We start from the raw sequence: 21,983 nt of genomic DNA, 5'->3' as shown, positions 1-21,983 counted from the left end.
ATGATATCCTTTTTCTAATTCCAATAGTTTAGTATGCAGTATTGGATTTGCTCATAGTTGAAGGCTTCATGATGACCTTTATGACCTTGCTTTGGTCTCTGTTGAAATTGTTATATTGGCAATCTAATAAAACATTTTTTTTTTTTAATTTATGTTCTCTCTGGTTTCCTCCACCAAAAAAACCTGGCTGCTTCTATATACCCTTTACTTGTCTTGTTGAAGACTGTACCTTGACCTATAATGGTTTACTTTTATAAATTGTGACTTGGATGGGGAGTTGTCTTATTGGCACTCACACCACATCTTTCTCTCATTGGCACTCATACCACATCTTTCTATATCTATTTACTGCTTAAAGTGGCATACAACACCAGTAATTAATCTTTTTTTTTTGGTAATATGCAACCCTTCCAAGACACATAATTTTGTTTTCAACTGATCAGTCTTTTTATTTTACCTAACTGCATCATGCATGGTAAAGAAGCAAATATCAAACATTTTAAAGTCCAAAACTTTGATAAATCCTGTGCCCTTCCACTCATGAATGCACTTACCTATTTCCTGACCTTTAACATGCTCAAGGTTTAGAAAATGTAAGGATACACAAGTTATCCCTTCAATTGAATAGCAATATTTTTGCCTATTGTGGATTCATTATAATTCTTTGGGACCAATGTTCAGGGGTTTTATTGGTACAAGTGAACCACGAATTTTAAATGTTCAACAAAATACAAATTTCTATAGAGTTGTATGCAGACTTTGGAATCACGAAATCACATATCCACGAAAATAAATGAATCTACAGTATTACATGAATTTCTGTTACCTCTAACAACTTGCTACAAATAAAATATCTGACATAAATCCTCTTTAAACTAAAGAAGGAAGGAAAATACAAATGGTAGACCAATTGGCACACTAAGGCTATTATAGATGATTTTGCAGTATGGGATTTGCTCTTCTCAAAGGTTGAACCGTAAACTTTAGACGTTGATCTTCAGTGGATAGGTGTCTCACTGACAATTAAACCACATTTCCTTAATTTGATACTGATACATGTATAAGGAACACCAAATAACATAAAGAACTTTGGATTTCAATTTTACACTTTTTTCAGTCATAACCAACATAATTATAACTAGAACACACCCAAAAATTGCGGGCATTTACAGCTTGTGAAATTTTTTTGTCTGAAGAATTTCAGTAAAAGATTTCATATCTGAAGAATTTCAGAAAAGGTGTCAAATTCATGTGTACTTGGAAACAGTTTAAGCCCTCTCCCTCTTCAAAGCCGTGTTTTTTTTTATTCTGTTAAATTCCATTATTTCTGCGTTTCTGTATCCTATGAACATACGTATACTATAAGTAAAGTGTAATTGTAATAAGATATCAATTTCTTCTCCTAGACGATTGCTGCTACACTATTTGGAGAGTTTCTATCAACGCAATAATCATTGTCCTGTCCTCGAGTACTCTTATGAAATTTATGTGCAAGTTTAAAACCGGAAGTCGCAAGCTAAAAGTCCTAGAACCATTATAATTGAAGAACTACTTTTTGAAGTAAGGTAACTTCTTAACTTTGTTTCAGGGTGAGAATTGCTTTTGCAATCTATCATTTCATTTATAGCTTTTCAAAAATTTGTAAGCTTTCAAAATTTTAGCATTCTTGATGAAGGTAATTCAAGAAAAGCAACTTGAGGAAAACTCATTTTAGAGTGTTGCTTTTATATAATATTATATGTACATCACAAAAGTTTATAAACAATAAAGATAAATAATGATTTAATTATTTTATTGACAACAAATCCTCACTTTATGACAATCAACATAATTCTGAGGAATTAAATCGAACACAAAAAGTGTAGCATGATGACAAAAATGGATGATTAATGCAGGGAAGTAACTCCGATTGACTTAGACAGGAAAACCTTCAGATGTATAAAATAAAACTGTACAGTTCTAAAATCATAAAATACATATATATATAATGGTAAATTAATTTACATATCAGTATACACATCTTGGGCCAAAATATTTTTTCTTCAATCGATGACATCAAAATTCACAATTTTTTTAATTTCTAAATGTTGATCAACTTTTAAATCTTGAAATATTAAAGATGAAGCTTTAAATATTTCAGTTTTCATCTGAAAATGGTATAATTTTGAAAGCTAAGAATTTAATTCATATATAAATGATAATTTTACATTTGAGAATTGTTCAGATCTTTCTTATTCTAGGAATGCATGTGAAATGGTCAACCCATTAAAATGACAATGACAAAAAGATGTATCGATATGAGGGAATGATGTAAACTTTCATTTACAACTGTGTTTTCAATCATATGAACAAAAAATATGATGAAGCACTTCTAAAACTTTAAAATTATAAATTTGGTGTGACACAAACTTACAACATCTATGACTATGGAAAAAAATATCAAAATTTTGTGAAAATATTAATATCTAAATTTTCCATTTTTTAGACCACTTTGTATATGCCTATCTTCTTAAAATACACTTCAAACCCTTATATTAAACAGTTTTAACAAACAACTTCCAAGTTTTGAATCTTTTTTAATACATTTACAAAATTTGTCAATTTGATAATTTTGTTTAAGTTACAGAAGAGACTACTAGATATCACAATATTGTTAAAAAAAAACCCAGACATTTTCAAATGAATGGTTGGTAATCTAATAGTCTTCAATATTTGCTTGGAATCCTCCACCATTTTGTTCATTAGCAAACTGATCGTAGCCTGGATCAAATTTTTCCTGTTTGACCTGAACGTCCTCATAATCTTCCTGTGGTGCTTCCTCTCCTTCTTCTGTCTTCCTTTCTCTTGACCTTGATCTCCTGCTACGATCTCTTGACCTACTTCTCCTGGTCCTTTTCCGTTCCCTTGATCTACTCCTCTTACGATCTCTATCTCCTGCTCTGTCCCCTCCTCTGTCACCTCCTCTATCTCTAGATTCTCCTCCTCCGCCTCCTCTTTCTCTAGATCTGCTTCTTCTACCTCTCTTCCTGTCCTCATCTGCAAATACAAATTAAGTTATTATGTAATTCTAGAAATTTTAGTGCTGGTTTTTATTATTTATAGCAAAAAAAAAAACCATCTCAATTTCATTTTTGATAACATAAGATGTATACAGCAATTTCTAAAATTTAAATCACTAATTTCCCTTTTCGTCCATTTAAAAAAAAAATCCCAATAATAAATGCACCAAAAATTTCAGAATTTTCTGTACCTTAAGGGATCATATTGAGACCTGAAGAATTTTTTGGCTTCAGACATGCCTATTTATTCTCAACTGAAAAAGTGACAAAAATTTCTAGTTTGTTCAATCTCTTAGCTAAAACTAAAATTATATTAACAATAGAAGACAGCATTCTTTTTGTTGTAAAGTGTTGTGGAAATATTTTTGGGACGAACAAATGAATCTATACTGATCTAAAATCAGTAAGTGAAGTTCAATGGTATATTTAAACTTGATGTTGATGAAGTAAGACACCATACTACCAAATCCTTACCCCTGTCTCCTCCTCTTTCTTTACTCCTACTCCTTGGTCTTTCCCTGCTCCTACTCCTCTTCCTATCTCTACTCCTACTCCTACGTCTCCTGTCACCACCACCACCTCTATCTCCACCTCTGTCTCTCTCAATGGTTCTCTCTCCTCCACCTCGTTCTGGAACTGTACCTCGTTCTCTCTCTCCTTCTCTATGTGGAGATTCGTCCCTTCCTCTTCCTCCTTCCCTGTCAGACCTAAAATAAATAAAGTTAACATGCTGTAAACCATCTCTCTTTTGATAAGCCTAAATTTTTAAAATAGGCTTTAACAAATTTTAAATATACTTTTTATTGACAATGAATGATGATAAATCTAATATCTTGCTCATTTAGCTTTGGAAAAGTTAGTATTCTCCTTTGAATTGTTTCACATTTTTCATGTCAGAGCTTTTTTGGCTTTTATAGCTGACTTTAAGGTATGGGTTTTTCTCATTGTTAAAAGCCATACTTGTTACACAAGTTGAGTCTTTCTCACAGAATTTTGCTGTTGTCTGCTCTTTAGTCAGGTTGTTGTCTCTTGGACATATTCCCCATTTCATTCTCAACTTTATCATCCATAAAAAAAATCTAAGACAAATTAAAATTTCATAAAAAGATGCTACATTTTTATCAAAAAGAAAAATTTATTCTTTTGTTTATCATGTTTATATGATAAATACCTGAAGTCATCCCTTCCAGAAAACCTGGTATTCTCATCTGGTCCACCCTTCCTTGTGCCTCCTAAGCCACCACCTGTAATAAAAAAATATCAAGATTTATATGCATTGTTAGGTTTTTATCAGATTTTACTCCGATTAACTGCACCCGGTTCAATGTTAATGTGAGAAAGAAAAAAAAAAACTTGTAAAAAAACCCAACCTAGTCTATAAAAAAAACATAAATAAAAACCTTGTCTATAAGAAATATATAAAGGACAGATTCAAATGTGTGCTCTCTGGCATTTTTTTTTAAGTGACAAGATCTAGTGAATATAGTGTGATTTTACAGCAAATTTCAAACAGCTAGATCGTCTCTTAGACAAACACTTTATCCACTGGATTAGTTCTGCTTTCAACATTGTTCAAACAGATATTACCACTGGGTAAATTTATCAAAAATTGCTCCCAATACATGTCCAATGTTGACAATGCAAGTTTTTTTTTGTAGTATCAATTACACAGACAACATATTACATAACAGAAGAAAAATTTAGCACATACAAAATGTAAATTTGATTAGTCATTATTATGGATAACTCTAGTTACAGAATTTTGAATGATTATTGCTAAAAATTCCATATGACTTGTTTCCCTTGTTTCAAACAATAGCAATATTTAGAATACTATCAAACATAAGTTATCACTATTATTGTATAGCAATATAATATTTCCCACAGAACGTAACCAAAAGTTAGCGTGCAATAAATTCTAATATTGCACTAGTGCAATAAATCTTCAATATTCATGACGTCATCAACGACAAAATCTTATTTTAAACCATTTTTTACTTTCAAATATTATATTGCTATACAATAAAAGGGTTATTGCATGAATATTGGGGAATATTGTCCCTCGTAGAACATATATTGCACTCGCAAGCTCGTGCAATATAAAATTCTACTCGGGACAATATTCCCCAATATTCATGCAATAACCCTATATTCTTTAGCTTTTGCAATGCAATAATCATCTGAGACTGAATTTTTTTCTACAAATTTAACAAAAAGGAGGTACAAAACTATTATATGTTGTTTTGTTCTTAAAATTTGATTCTTACAAATGTAAACTTTTGAAAAATGAATTGACTAGGTTTTGTCGTACAGTGACCCTTTATAGCTTACTATCATGTATGAGTGTTGCTCATTGTTTAATGCCATACAGTAACCTATAGTTAAGGTTTCTGGAGGATTTTGTCTTGTTGACAATCATACCTCAGCCCATATTATTTGTATAATCATTGTACATTCTGCAAATTGTGACAAGAATTAACAATTTGTATTGGACCAAAAAACAGCAACAATGTCACTGCAATCCAACACTTTAAAATGTCCTTATTATGTTTTTACCATGGCCTTGTCCGTTTATTTTTGACTTAAAAGTTTGAATGTCCATTTAGTACCTTTTGCCTCTCTTTCATGTATATATTGGTTGACATTGCAGTCAATACAATGAAATTTTATGTGACTGTCATAGAAGTGAGAGGTTAAGGTGGCCTTAAAACCAGGTTTAATACATAATTTTCTACACAAGTTGTTATCTATTCAATTGATGTCTTTGAATTTTTGATTTTGCCATTTGATTACGGACTTTCCAGTATTTGAATTTTCCTCAGTGTTCGGTATTTTGTGATTTTACTTGTTTTGGAAAATCATCAATTAATTTATTTCAGAAACTAAGTTGACATAGTTATGATAACTTTTACTTACTTAACAAAGTAAAGTTTGAAAAGAACTCTGAATAATGAAACCTTTAGATCAAAAAAGTTCGGGAAACGATACAGAGCTTTAATGTGGCCTAATTACCAACTGCTCTAATCAATAATGCAGAGCACAGCCAAGAGAACTGTGATACCAATGACATTATATAATCAGTAGACAAACACTAGAACCTGTTTAACTCAATTACTATAAAACTATTCGATTAGACACTCTTGCCACTGGGTTGCCAATTACTGTGTTTTCAATTATTTGATGGGTACTTACTTATTTTTCAAGAATTTAAGAAAATTATATTTTCTTGGATATTTGATTTGGTTTTGATATTTATTCAACAGACAAATTACAGGAAATTATCCCATGTTAAAATAATTAAATTTATGGTTTGGATTTAAACCCCAAATCCATGAAATTACTATGGCATCATGAATAATCAATTGTATATCAACAGTATAAAGATGAGCCATTCTCTTCATGTGACTATAGTACATTACTGATCAAGACCATTACCATATATTTTATAAAGGGTACAAATATTCTTTGTTGTTTTTTGGGGTTTATTTTTTGTACATGTACCAGAGTTTTCCAGTGGCGGATCCAGAACTTTTCCTAAGGGGGGCCCACTGACTGACCTAAGGGGGGGGGGGCGCTTGCTCCAGTCATGCTTCAATGATTCCCTATATAATCAACCAAATTTTTCCCGGGGGCCCGGCCCCCCATGGATCCGCCTATGTTTTCCCTTTTTGAATTACATTACAAAAATGTATTTTGAGAAAAAGAAGTTCGGTGTTACAATTCATTTTGTTATGGACAGATATAGTTTTACTGAAAGAATATAAAATAGATTTTTAGAACACAAGAAATTCTAATATTTACAATTGAATCAGTAGATTCTTCTAATTCTACAAGAGGGATGACACCACGCTTGTTGGCGGAGTATGTAGACCACAATAAACAATTACTTTGCTGTAGTTTACAGGCATTTTGTCTCTAATGTTATTATATTCTATTTATGGTCAAAATATGTGGGAGGTAAACAACAAATTAGGCCATCCCATCTTTTGTTTACTTAATTTTAAAGAAAAGTACACGGTTTTGTACTTTAGAACACTCATTTCGCTGTATTCCTAAGGTATAAGTTCACTTTTTCACACTAAACACTCTGGTGTAATCTTGTATTCTAAATTGGTCATAATATTCGCCTGATCAATTTCCCCCGAGTAAATTAACGTAATTTTCCCCGATATTTGTTGACAAATTGTTTACTGTTGACTTGATATTTGTAAGTCAATAAGACATTGCGTCTAAATACAGGCAAACACAGACAATGTCTTGTATGGAACAAACTCATTTCGTCGTCTTGTTTTTGTCATGACATAACCTATTTGACAGCTCCCCAAAGAATGCAACCCCAGCTAAATAGAAATTTGCATAATGACATGATGTTTGCTTACAAATGATTCTAACCTATCCTATTCGTTTGAAATCAAACATTTGATATTTATAAATGTAAATCAACTAAGTATAGACTGCAACGAAGAACATTTATTATCCTGAATATGCATGAACTATTTGCCACTGGACCTTTAACCAAGCAACAACTACTCAAACAATATAATTTCTTTTTTTCAATTGTAGGCAATTCAAAATCGAAAATCATGCAAAAAATTACTTCAATGTTGTTTTTATGTACAAACGCCAAATGAAGAAGACCTACATTTTCACAAAAGGGCCAGTCTTATAAGAGATAAAAGATAACCAAATTGAATGTGTCAGGACTTTTGAAATGCCAAAGGGATGTAAGACTTTTGTACTTTTAGAAAGGCAGCAGAGACGAAAAAAATACTTTTTGGACATAACACAAAGAAATATATCTTCAACATCAATATATACTTACAAAAACAAAAAGCCTATCCTGTACATTTAAAACAGTTGAAGTGCTTTAAAAGTGCATACTACAAAACCAGTAACTTTCATAAAACTATGAAAATATAATTTATCAGTTCAAACTCATTTACAATTTTACAGTTAATACATGTAAAATATTTTCTGCAAATCAAAAGCCTGTCAAATATAATTCAAAACTTATGTAAATAGTAACTGTGATATGACGAAACCTTCTAAAGTTATAATTTGCCAATTTAGTTGCAAACAATAGTTAGAGGCTTGTCAAACTTGCTTTTACACAGGTTTAAGTTCCAAAAATAGTTTGAAAAGCGTCATTAACCTTTTTTTTTATGTTTTCGAATGTTAAAAGTAAATTGCTTAAACAGTTTCTTAAATATTTTCGCACCGTGACATGAAAGTAAATTGTGCTTTGACATTTGTACTATTATTGGTCTATGCTTATTTTTTTTTCAATTCTTCAAAAAAATTGGACTATTTTGAAACAAGAAAAGAAACAGCTGTAGAACTGTCATCTAAATTCACTTTTTTTAACGGAAAATTTAAACCGAATGTGAAAATATAATGCTGTTTTAATCAGGTCAAAAGATCAATTGTGTTCCACATTTACACTCGACTGTTGTTATGATATGCGAAAAAAGCAAGACAAAACTCTTGGGTTTCACAAAAGTTTTTATTCAATTTATTCAAGGAATCTGTATACTCAGTAGAACACTTTCTATCAAGTTTTGACTCCAGACCAAAGTCAGTGAAGTGAATCAACTGATGAAATTAGACTGAACGACTGGAAGTTTTATACAATTTATCAATGACTGTAAAAATTGTGTAATGTTCCATTCAAATCGGATGCACAATTCTGCAAAGTAATTTAAAATAAAAAACAAGGAATATTTGTTTTTTTAATCTTAGATGAAAGTACTCAATAAATTGCAGGATTCTTTTGAAGAGAAATCAGACCAGAAAATCTAAATATGTCAGAAAAGCAGTCTGATAGACCAATACCGTCATATTACATACAACCTTCATGAATTCAAATCCAAATTCTGAAGCCGAAAATCCAAATTAATATCTTTTCTGACGAAGATAGATATATGGTCATTTATCAAAGGTGGACCTCATAACAATTTTTTATATATATATATTTGCAAACTTTTTCTGTGACATAATCTGAAAGCCAATATAATTCTCTGGTCAAAGAAAATTTGGAATCTGAAATTTGTGATGGGACTTCTCTTGTTTAGGGATGTTTAATAAACTATGCTGATGTGTCGGACGGTAAGTTATACACAAAATTTTAGCCACAATGCTTTTGACCTTTTATAGCTTGCAACATTGCATAATGGAAATTATCAATTTACAGTGTTCTTTTGACTAAAATTGGGCAACAAAATTGAATTTTGTTTGGTCAAGTATTTTTCTCTTTGTGCGCATCAAAACATTCTTCCCACTGACTATCAAATATTTACCGTAATGATAAAACAAGAGACCCCTTGGTCTATGACCATGAACTTCATCATTAATTTATCTTCATTATTCAGATATTCAAATTTAGTATTGATGTGGAAATTACCCACATTTTTGGTAAAATTAGTCCAATTAATCTGGATTATGAAAAACTTCAAAAAGTATAGAGATCAACAGACCACAAACTGAATCATCAGAGAAAATATGCAGAAATTAGCCAAGTGTTCTCCAGATAAGCACAATATGTATTCAACACTTATGTATCACTGCAAAACCTTACTGTTATGTTGCAGGCAAAAAAAATCTGCAACTTAAAAAATATTCCAACCAACACTTATCTATTTCAGGGTTATATGTGATCAAAACAACTTTTCAGTGCTGTAATTTTGGATTAAGCATTACTTTGATTAAGCATTAAGAAAGTTATAAGTGGAATTATCATGGCAAATATGTGTTTACCCCTTGTTTGTTGCAACATAACATTTTCTTCACTAAAACTTTTTTTCTGTTTATAAAATAAACTGAATACTGAATGAGGTTCCAAATCAGAATGATTGTTACAAAAATTCTCCTCCAATCGAAATTCCCTTTTCAGCTGTTTACAGCCAATTAAATATGATGTTTCCAACATTGTTTATGCTCATTCTTTATCCAGGTAATGAGGCTAAACTATACAAATAGACAGCTTTAAATACAAAATTTACAAACAGATTCTCTCGTTACCCAAAGAATGCATGTCAAGACACAAATAGAACAATCAAAACAATTGTTTTGCTCCCCAGTAAAACAGCATTCAGGGCACCTGTTTTCTTAAGGAAAAACTGACACAATACAATAGTCTTTGGTTTCAAATAATCATCATCTAAATATTAGCTCTAGGTCAAACATCCATGAACAGCTCATGACCATCTGTTTTAAAAACTTACAAGTCTTCCCAGGTTTTCTTATATTTAACAAAAATTATATTTTGTTTATTTAGAATGTCAGATTGATAAAAAAAAATACAAAAGCATAAAAATTGGGTCAACATAACATATGAGTCAATAACTATGATATACACGACATAATGTAAGATATGGTAATGTGGTATGAATTGCCAAGATTCATTTTTCAAATGAAGTCCAAATGAAATGGATTCTATCAATTATAGGTCAATGGCAATGCACTAAAAAACTTTAAAAATATATTTCAAACAAACTTTCTACTGCATTAGTTCTCTTCATAGTTAATTCATATACCAAATATTAAACTTTCATACTTAATGACTGACAAACATACCAAATCAAAATAACTAAAAAGTGTACGTTCTCAAAAACATGTTCTCAAAGAAATATTTACTCGAACATTGGAGTAAAATAATTAAGGTCAAGACAAGGTCACTTGACATCTGGCATATCAGGTAATCAAGACAGGTATATACTCTCCTTACACAAAAAATCCAGTCTCCAAATGTTTTTGAACAATCATCCTGTAAGTTACTGAGAAATAGACCTAACCCCAAATACTTAGAATGCCCAAAAGAATGTATGAAATATGGCAGTGGCTGATGTTCTAAAGGCACAAGGTCCCAAGATTCAGGATTTAAATTTGGTCAAGATAGATCAAATTTGTTTTGAGTTATTTCTGGCTGAAAGAATGTCCTATCTGTAGTCCATAAAAGAAAGTTGGAAGTTGTTAATGAATTGCATCACTATTTCTTTAGAGGAAATTCAATTGTGTACAAATTAGCCTATAATTGAAACATTGGTAAAACCAGTCAATTATGTGACAAGAATAGAACATGTGTTGATCAAAACAGTGACATCATTTTAAAGAGATTTTTCCAGAGGACAATTATCTGTAAATTTACTCCCCCATCTCTTCAGAATATTACATAATCCCTTGTTCCATCCTATCAATCATTTCAATCAGACTGTACTTTTTTTTAGTAATAATAACTGGGTAGGGCTAAAACACTAATATTATAATAAAGTCTAGAGGTACTTCAAAAATCCAAAAAGAGCCAATCATATGGAATGGTCAAGATGGGGGTCCCTTATTTCTTTCCTTTTAAACAATTTTTCTGTATTCTTATCTTTTAAGCCCCATATTATTCACCATTCTTTTTTTTGCCTGTTTTTTCTAACTTTGCACATCAAACCAATTAAAACAAGAATGTGTCCTCAGTACACATATGCCCCACTCGCACTTTCATTTTCTATGTTCAGTGGACCGTGACATTGGGATAAAAGCTCTAATTTGGCATTAAAATTAGAAAGATCATATCATAGGGAACATGTGTACTAAGTTTGAAGTTGATTGGACTTCAACTTCATCAAAAACTACCTTGACCAAAAACTTTAACCTGAAGCGGGACAGACAGACGGACGGACGAAGGGATGCACAGACCAGAAAACATAATGCCCCTCTACTATCGTAGGTGGGGCATAAAAATAGAATGTCTGGTATGACTGCAGACCATCAGTGTGCAGAGGGGTAGTATGACTGCAGACCATCAGTGTGAAGAGGGGTAGTATGACTGCAGACCATCAGTGTGTAGAGGGGTAGTATGACTGCAGACCATCAGTGTGCAGAGGGGTAGTATGACTGCAGACCATCAGTGTGCAGAGGGGTAGTATGACTGCAGACCATCAGTGTGCAGAGGGGTAGTATGACTGCAGACCATCAGTGTGTAGAGGGGTAGTATGACTGCAGACCATCAGTGTGTAGAGGGGTAGTATGACTGCAGACCATCAGTGTGTAGAGGGGTAGTATGACTGCAGACCATCAGTGTGTAGAGGGGTAGTATGACTGCAGACCATCAGTGTGTAGAGGGGTAGTATGACTGCAGACCATCAGTGTGTAGAGGGGTAGTATGACTGCAGACCATCAGTGTGTAGAGGGGTAGTATGACTGCAGACCATCAGTGTGTAGAGGGGTAGTATGACTGCTAATAGTCAGTGTTTAGCAAATGTATAACTGTTTAAAGTATGTGAGCAGCCAGAGGGTCAATGTTTAGAGGTTATCATATAAACAGACGGTCAATTTCCAGTGTTTAGAGGATAACAAAATAGAGGTTATCATATAAACAGACGGTCAATTTCCAGTGTTTAGAGGATAACAAAAATTGACATTTACTCTTTATAAAAAGATTACTCTAAAATAAGTTAATTTATGCATCTGTAATCATGTAATTTGGGCTCCTGAGATGCAACAATAAAATAATTCTTCATTAAAACTTGATGAGCTATGGTTATGTAACAACTCGCATCAGACTTTAAAGTTCACAACCATCATGAGATTAAACAGTCTGAACTCCCCCGCCAACAATTAAACCTATATTGGACTTTATCAATCTCACTCGTCATACCTTATTTTAGAGATATACGTAATCATGCCAGGACTACTCTGCAATGAAAACACGCAACTACAGACAAAGGTTCTGTGTTATTGACAATGGAGAAGACACAGAATTAATTTGGTTAATGACAGACAATGTTTCTATATGTCTATAGATGGACACATTTTCTATTACCATTTACAAAACGTATGTACTTTTATTTCCCTATTTTCAATACATGAAAGTTAATTTTGAAAGGAATTCTTTAGATTTACTGTCATTTACAGCACAATTATTTGAGCAAACATGAATCAGAGAATTCTTATAGTGAATTAGCACCTTTGGAAAATTAGGGGGCATTTGTTAATGAAATGATACTAGTAGGCTAGTCCAAGATTATTCTGATTCCCAAAAGGCCTGTTTTGAATGGTGCTATTAGCAATCTCAAACTGCAGGAAGAGCCTATGGGATTAATCATTAAAATTGCACAAAGGTAGCAGTGTTATAGTGGAAATCATTAGATAAAATTCAGGACAAATAATCATGGACACATCTACTCATCTGCCGTTGGTTGTTTGTCATATATCACCAGTATATAAATCATAAAGAAGTGCAAGGCATATAGGAGGGTGGGGGTATATACAGATGTTTCTTGTATATATCATTTGGGACTTTCAAACATACTTTCACAAATCAGTTGACTATCTTCTACTGAACTAAACCTGTGTTATTGATCAGTCAAGATTATTTTTAAACAATTATTTGACGTAAAAAGAACCGTCTTGCCAAAAGCATATAAAACAATTAAATTCAGACAAAGCATGTTTGATCAAAATGAACTCTTACCAAGTCGTCTAGGCCTCCAACCTTTTACTGTACGCCCACGCTCAACATCGACCAAAACACGTCTACCATCAATCTTTTTGCCATCAGCATGTTTGTAGGCAGCTAGATACACAAAAAAAAAAGAAAAAGTAGAAAATGAGTACATTGAAAACTTGATGTAAATTTACAATTTTGTAGCAAAACTGCTCCAACTCTTTTCACAATCTGTCAGTTGTTCTCACGTTATGTCTAGATATTTTAGGTAAGCAGAAATTCCCTGTAATTACAAGGAACGATGCAGGTCTTAAAACTCAAACGAATGACTTCTATGAGTAGATGGCTTTTCAGTAAAGACTGCAAAAAAACCCAGTTCTATTAATAGCAGGAAAAGAACTGACAAATTGTTCTATAAAAGGACTTCTTGCATTATGACTACATGTGCTATGTCTGATTCCCTGTCATAGGCTTTATAATATGATCAGGGCACCAGTAAGATCTGGCTGGCTTCTTATCTCCCTCTTTGCTGAGACAAGAAACCTGAATACAACTTATCAGTCGGTTTCACAAAAAAACTTACCACTAAGATTTATCGCAAGTTTACTGAATTGTTCATGACTTATGATCAATCTTAAGTTTTTATTGTGAAACTGACTCCTGGTGTACCGGCAAGACGATTGATGTCCCAAATCAATATAAATACATAATGCAAAATGTCCTCTTCTTCATTTGGAGCAGATTAACTGTGCATAGTGACCACTTCATAAGCTAAGCAGTCAATTTTAACATATTTGCAATTGTTTCACATAAATCACTGCTTGAAAGCAAACCAAACCCTCCTTTACATGTTTTATTAGAAAATCAATATCATTACAATTTAATAATCCAAATATAGCAATAAATTCCTTCAATTTAGACTTATTTCCATGTAATTTAGGTTGTAAAGGTTGCTAGTCAAACAATAATTTTTACAGTTCTGCACCTTTATTGCTAAATCTAAAACGCTCTGAAATTGATTAACTGAGATTAGCTTAACTTATGAAGTGCTTAAACGAGTTATTTTTAACATCTGAAAGAAAATTATTGCAGAATAATTGCAGAATGAATTCTTATTCTTTGGTTTCAACAACTGACTCAGAACCCTTCTATCAAAATTTTTTTTATTATGAAAGGGATGCAATAAAAAAAGGGTGAATAAGAGCATCATGGAGAAAATTCACCTAAGGTCCTTATGCTGAATTTCCTTTTTTCCTCAATCAATTAATCTTATACTAAAATTGCATTTGCAAATTTTTTTAAATGAATTGCAATTGTAAAAATTATTTTTTTAAATTCAAAAGACAAACTACTAGGTTGCTGTCCCATGGACATAAACCCTGGTCTCTAAATAGTTATATTTACATATATGGGCTATTTCAACTATCTCAATCCACTACTAAAAGACCAGGTTGAAATCATTTTTTTTTGGAAAAAAATTCTATAAGAATTCATTCTACATTTAATCTGTTATATTAGTTTAATTCTTCATCTGCAACTTACCTGTAAAGCAAATCATGTTATTAATAATTCAATAATTAATATTTTTGAAAAAAATCTGACCAAATTTTTTTGGGGGGGTTCACATACCTACCACAAGGGGAATAATTCTATTTTTTTTAATCAAATGACTAAAATTGGCAAAATCTTATTCACTTTGAAAAAAAATCCAAATCACAAATTTACAAAACAATATTGACAGTAAACTTACAAGGAAAACAAACCCAATGTTGAAATTTCCAAACCAAGGAAGGTGCCATCACTGACACAGCCGACTGGGGTCTTCAAATCTGGAGCCAATTGGTCTCCGACATTTCTTCATGTCATTTTCTCTTTATTTTTTAACTTACCCGGGTAAACCTTTAATTTTTTTTAATTCCTTACCTGAATTTTAAAATAATTTTTTTCTTACCTGTAAATTTAGTATTTTTGTATATTTTTTTTTAATTGAATTTCTTACCTGAATTTAAAACCCAATTAAAAAATTCTTACCTGAATTTTAATAATTTTTTTGAAAAAATAATAACAAACAAAAAAACGTGGGAAGAGGGACAAGGGTGTCAAAATAATTTCTAAAGTTATAAAAAGGACAATTTTTTCACCAAGAACTGTGTGTTCAAGTCAACTTTGGAGCTAAAAAAAAAATCCAAATTGTATACAATACTTATTCTAAAATTACCCAATTGTATACAATATTTATTTTAAAATCTACAAGTAAGTGAGTGGACCCTAAAAGCTTTTTTCTTTGAATGGAATGGGGACAAATCATTGTCTTACCACTTCCATACAAACCTATTATGGCCAGCAATAATTTCAAACATTCACACGACTGTGAACAAAGATGGCAGATCGGCCATTTTGTTCTCATTGATCTGAAGGAAGAAATAAGAAAAGATGTGTTAGAATGCCAAACAATTTTCCACTCCCCCCTTTTTGTACTTACCAAAAAAACACAAATACCAATTTTACTTACCAAACAATTTTAAATAACATTTCATGCAAATTATCGGTAGTTGGAAGATTTCGATGGCAATTCTTTTTTTTATGTAAGCAATTCATAGCGGTAGTAAATTTCCATGTATCAATAACAAAAAAGTCGCAGTGGAAAATAAATTGAAGTTTTATTATACTTTTTTTAAAGTAAATATCAAATCGATCTTAAATGTAAGGCAATCAGTATCTTACCTAACCTAAGTTAATTATCTGTATTAGAAAATGAAGAGAGAAAAAAAAACGCTTATAAATTCAACTCTTATAGTCTTACAAGGTTTTACTGTAAAAATATTTATGTATTTTATATATTTATTCATTTTTTTTTATGATTAATTATTATACAAATCAAATTAATGGATTCTTAAAAATAAAATTGCATCAAAAATATTTACAGAGTGAAAAGATGCTTTTTTTTATATATAAATTACTGCATTTTAACAAAACTTTTTATGTATTTAATATTTTACCACAAGCTTATTACAAAATATTAACCTCAGAAGTCCTATAGATAGATTGAAATTACTCTAAAAACATATTGACATCAATAGGTTAATTTTTATATAATTTTCTCAGTTGGTAATTTATTATCAGTTTCATAAAGTACAAAATGTATAAAATCATATCATTTCAACAGGATCCTAAACTATGAAGTATCTATCAGCAACATTTTTCTCTAATTCTCATAGAAAAGAATGTCATTTTTTTCCTCTATAAACATTATATCCTATTAAATGTCATTATACGGCTAACAGTCATTGTAACAAGCTGAAATTATGCATTAATAACAAAAATATATAGTGTTGTAAATATAAAAATGTACCTCATCAAAGAAAATATCATTAAAAAAAACAATACATCGTGTGTTTCATATATATCCATAAATACTGAATGGTCTTAATTATCAAAAGAAGGCACTTCAAATAATTAAACCTCTAAATCTTTTTTTTTCGAGCTTACTTGTTTACCCCTAACACAAATATTTATGAATATAGATGTATAAGGAAGTAACATTCTATGGCAAATATTAGAGAACATTTTTTTTCAAACTATTTTCATTCATCATTAAACAGTTTAACAACTAAGATAAATGTCAAGATCATTGAACCATACAAAAAGTAATGATACTCATCTTCTCTTTACTTATAACTGCCAGTAATCAGAGCAATACAAATGATATATGTTTTTAGAATTTTTTTTTTAACTTTTGTGTGCATTTTGTTGCAACTCTTCTAATAATTAGTCTGATGTGTCTTTATGGTTCTATGGTTTGTTTTGCAGAAATATATAACTTAATTGCAACAAAGCAAACTACTGAATACCACATTAATCTCACGACAATAAATTGCTCTGATCATTTCTGACATTTAAGTGAAGTGACCAAACCTACCATGCATATCCCTTTCATGTTCATACTCAATAAATGCATATCCTCTTGGTTTTGTGGATACGTTGTCAAATAATAGGGAAATCTGAAAAGAGAGAAAGAATACAAAGATAAGCATAAATACAATGTACTTCAGGGACAATATGTATGGGTAGATAAAATTTGAGCACTTTCATGGCAGTCCAGAATAGACCTAATTGCTTTCTGATATTCTGCCTACGTATTGTTATGCGTTTACTTTTTTTACATAGACTAGAGGGGAGGGTTGAGATCTCATAAACATGTTTAACCCCGCCGCATTTTTGGTGTGGGAATTTCTCGCTACATTGAAGACCTGTTGGTGACCTTCCGCTGTTGTTTTTTCTATGGTCGGGTTGTTGTCTCTTTGATACATTCCCCATTTCCATTCTCAATTTTATGCCATACTTGACTTAATGACGTTGTACATATATAAATGATTAATTATTTTTTATAATACACCAATCACTTTTGCTTTGTAGCATCCAACAATAAACCATTTTTGTTTTACAAATGTCAGCACAGTTTAGTGCCGTTGACAGTTTCATATGATAATCTACCAGTAGCTGTGGAACCATAACACTCATTATTGTTCCAGTCCTTATATTATTTGAATTGTGCCAACAATATGGCCTGTAAATTGTACAGAAATATCACAAGGACTTAAGAGCTTAGTCACAGTTCTAAGATGCAGTGACTAAAAACAATCATGCTTTGATTGCAACTGACAGACTGTGCATTGCTGGAACCAGCAAGGTTGTCTACTTATCTTGTACTTGATAAAACAAAACTCAAGTCCATGCTAATCTTTATACCACCTTATACAGACAACTGAAAAATGTGCAGTATTTAGTGTCAGAAGTGAAGTAATTCTTTTCTTTCCATGATTATGAGACATACATCTTTTAACATGAACAGCTATAGGTTAGAACTATGGTAATTTGATAAAAAGGGGAAGGCAAGGGATGGTGGTTTATGTGTATTATTGTCCTTTCAGTAATACTGTTACTAATCAACATCTCACTAATTCCAAACTACATCAAGCTTATTTTTAACTTGGCAATAACTGATTTCATTGTAAACGTGCTTATATCAAACTTGGCATTATCTGATTTCACTGTAAACACGCTTATATCAAACTTGGCATTAACTGATTTCACTGTAAACGTGCTTATATCAAACTTGGCATTATCTGATTTCACTGTAAACGTGCTTATAACAAACTTGGCATTATCTGATTTCACTGTAAAAAAAAAATGAAACTGACAAAAATATCTTAGATTTCTCAGATCAGACAATGCTTTAAATTATGTAATTGTCTATAGATATAAGATTCAATACACAAGCTGCATGTATGAACAAAACTGTTATTGAGCATCGATTACAAATACTTAAATGGAAAACACGGTACCAATATGCATCAGTATATTATTCTATATAATAGCTTTGTAGCATAACAAAATATTCAATAACAACTGTCACAGTGATCAATTAAACAATAGTAACAATATTGCTCGGCTAATTACGCGACGGAAATTATTTATTCACCAGATTTGTCTCCCATCCGTTAAAATTTTAATGACATCTCATTAACTCCGACCTGTCTTATTTCCATTTATGGACAAAAATCGATGGATTTGTTTTGTTGAATTTGAAATGTAAACTATATTTGTAGTGTATGATGCTCAGGCATGACAGTACTGATGAAAACTGAGTAATAATGTCCAATCATACAAAGACTTAATTACAAATTACCAATCCGTTATGTCCCAACTGGTGTTTTAATTGCTTTTTCATTATTCCTGGTTGAGCTTCTCTGACTTTCGATGAGAAAAAAATAATTAGATATTTTCAAAATTATTTTTAAATTAGGTATTTGCTGTTTATTTCTGGTTAGATATTCAAATAAAATGAACACAGCAGTTGCTTTTGAATCTTCTGTTTAGACCTTGTTACAATTACTTTTTACTTTAGATTATAAATGCTAGAAACTACTCTAGTACAAAGCATGGTCCCAGTACCATGTTATTTAAAGAACTGTTGTATTTACTATTCTATCAATAAAGGTTTAGAATAGTATAAATTTCTATCACACAATGTGACCATTGGCAGATCTAGGGGGGAAAGGTTGAGTTTCAGAGGGTTGGAAATTGACTTGGAATCCCCCTTTTTTGACAATCAATGCATTTGAATGGGGACATATATTCTAACAACCCTTTCTCCTTGGTTTGAACCCCCTTTTAAATATGACTGAATCCACCCCTGGGGTTCAGAAAGGTCATCTTGTAACACAAAACTAAAATTAGATTTAGAAGCACTAGGCATTTTTGTTTAAACTAGGCAATGATTATTTTACAATAAATAAACAGCAACTAAGCAGCCAACTTTTATCATGGCAAAAATTTATTTTTGCCTTCCCTGCCTTTCATTACATACCCATAATTTGCTGTCCTATCTTTAAAGATTTTGGGTAAAGCACTGATGTAATTCATACAAATTTGATTCAGACACATTTTGAGAACCAAACATTTCCCTTTTTTATATAGTAAAAATACTCCCTAAAACCAGATGCTCCGCAGGGCGTAGCTTTATACGACCGCAGAGGTTGAACCCTGAACGGTTGGGGCAAGTATGGACACAACATTCAAGCTGGATTCCGCTCTAAATTTGGATTGTGATTAAATAGTTGACACAGCAAAGGTTTCTGACACAGAATGAATATATTCAAATGAACTTAAAATTTTTGTTTTCTCTTAGAGCAATTCACTATGCTGTTGAATATTAATCCTCTCAAAAAAATGTTTGAAGAAATTTTCTTTTTATTTATGAAATTTCAAATGAGAAAAATTGAACCCAATTTTTTAATCACATCCCCCTTTCCCTTATTCCAAAACTAATTTCAATTAAAATATTCTAATGGAGTTTGCAACAATTACTACTCATTTAAATACATCATAAAATATTAAGATGTAAAAAAACTGCTTGTAATCACTGAATGGTAAAGATTATTTAAATTTATCAGTTGGTAGTAAAAAGTAAATATACATTGTATATTGTATATAACAAAGATTTAAGTTGATTCTGGACAAAGAAAGATAACTCCAATTAAAAAAAAATCTTGCAGATATTTCTTGCTTACTATACTGGACAAAGAAAGATAACTCTTAATTAAAAAAAAATTTGCTATTTCACAATATTGTGAAATTAGATATTTCTTGCCATTGCACAATACTGTGCAATTGAAAAGACTTGCTATTGCACAATACTTAATATAATAATTTTAGATCCTGATTTGGACCAACTTAAAACTGGGCCCATAATCAAAAATCTAAGTACATGTTTATATTCAGCATATCAAAGAGGCCCAAGAATTTAATTTTTGTTAAAATCAAACTTAGTTAAATTTTGGACCCTTTGCACTTTAATTTAGACCAATTTTAAAACTGGACCAAAAATTAAGAATATACATACACAGTTAGATTTGGCATATCAAAGAACCCCAATTATTCAATTTTTGATGAAATCAAACAATGTTTAATTTTGGACCTCGATTTGGGCCAACTTGAAAACTGGGCCAATAATCAAAAATCTAAGTACATTTTTAGATTCAGCATTTCAAAGAACCCCAAGGTTTCAATTTTTGTTAAAATCAAACTAAGTTTAATTTTGGACCCTTTGGACCTTAATGTAGACCAATTTGAAAACGGGACCAAAAATTAAGAATCTACATACACAGTTATATTCGGCATATTAAAGAACCCCAATTATTCAATTTTGATGAAATCAAACAAAGTTTGATTTTGGACCCTTTGGGCCCCTTTTTTCTTAACTGTTGGGACCAATACTCCCAAAATCAATACCAACCTTCCTTTTATAGTCATTAACCTTGTGTTTAAATTTCATAGATTTTTATTCACTTATACTAACGCTATGGTGCGAAAACCAAGAAAAATGCTTATTTGGGTCCCTTTTTGGCCCCTAATTCCTAAACTGTTGGGACCTAAACTCCCAAAATCAATACCAACCTTCCTTTTGTGGTCATAAACATTGTGTTTAAATTTCATTGATTTCTATTAACTTTAACTAAAGTTATTGTGCAAAAACCAAGAATAATGCTTATTTGGGCCCTTTTTTGGCCCCTAATTCCTAAACTGTTGATACCAAAACTCCCAAAATCAATCCCAACCTTTCTTTTGTGGTTATAAACCTTGTGTCAACATTTCATAGATTTCTATTCACTTAAACTAAAGTTATAGTGCGAAAACCAAGAAAATGCTTATTTAGGCCCTTTTTGGCCCCTAATTCCTAAAATGTTGGGACCTAAACTCCCAAAATCAATACCAGCCTTCCTTTTATGGTCATTAACCTTGTGTTAAAATTTCATAGATTTCTATTCACTTTTACTAAAGTTAGAGTGCGAAAACTAAAAGTATTCGGACGACGACGACGCCAACGTGATAGCAATATACGACGAAAATTTTTTCAAAATTTGCGGTCGTATAAAAACAATGACATAAACACCTCTTTCTGCCCTTTAATATGTCAACATTGACACAAA

The 21,983-nt window shown here is 31.5% G+C and overlaps 1 protein-coding gene across 1 annotated transcript in view; it reads right to left on the bottom strand.

Annotated features, from left to right (window-relative positions):
- Positions 1-1,775: 1,775 nt before the first annotated feature.
- The window catches only part of LOC134683064 (U1 small nuclear ribonucleoprotein 70 kDa-like), a 64,777-nt gene continuing 44,569 nt past the window's right edge, over positions 1,776-21,983 (bottom strand). Inside the window, exons 6-10 of the mRNA XM_063542107.1 lie at positions 17,411-17,492; positions 13,519-13,620; positions 4,231-4,303; positions 3,534-3,766; positions 1,776-3,036 (exon numbers count right to left, since the gene is read on the bottom strand). Of these exons, the coding sequence (XP_063398177.1) occupies positions 2,696-3,036; positions 3,534-3,766; positions 4,231-4,303; positions 13,519-13,620; positions 17,411-17,492 (831 nt within the window). The 3' untranslated portion in view covers positions 1,776-2,695. The remainder of the gene's footprint in view (positions 3,037-3,533; positions 3,767-4,230; positions 4,304-13,518; positions 13,621-17,410; positions 17,493-21,983) is intronic.

Source organism: Mytilus trossulus, chromosome 9, assembly GCF_036588685.1.
Source record: "Mytilus trossulus isolate FHL-02 chromosome 9, PNRI_Mtr1.1.1.hap1, whole genome shotgun sequence".
Classification (NCBI taxonomy): Eukaryota; Metazoa; Mollusca; class Bivalvia; order Mytilida; family Mytilidae; genus Mytilus; species Mytilus trossulus.
The sequence above is the reverse complement of the archived record's forward strand: the minus strand, read 5'-3'. Positions and strand labels throughout refer to the sequence as shown.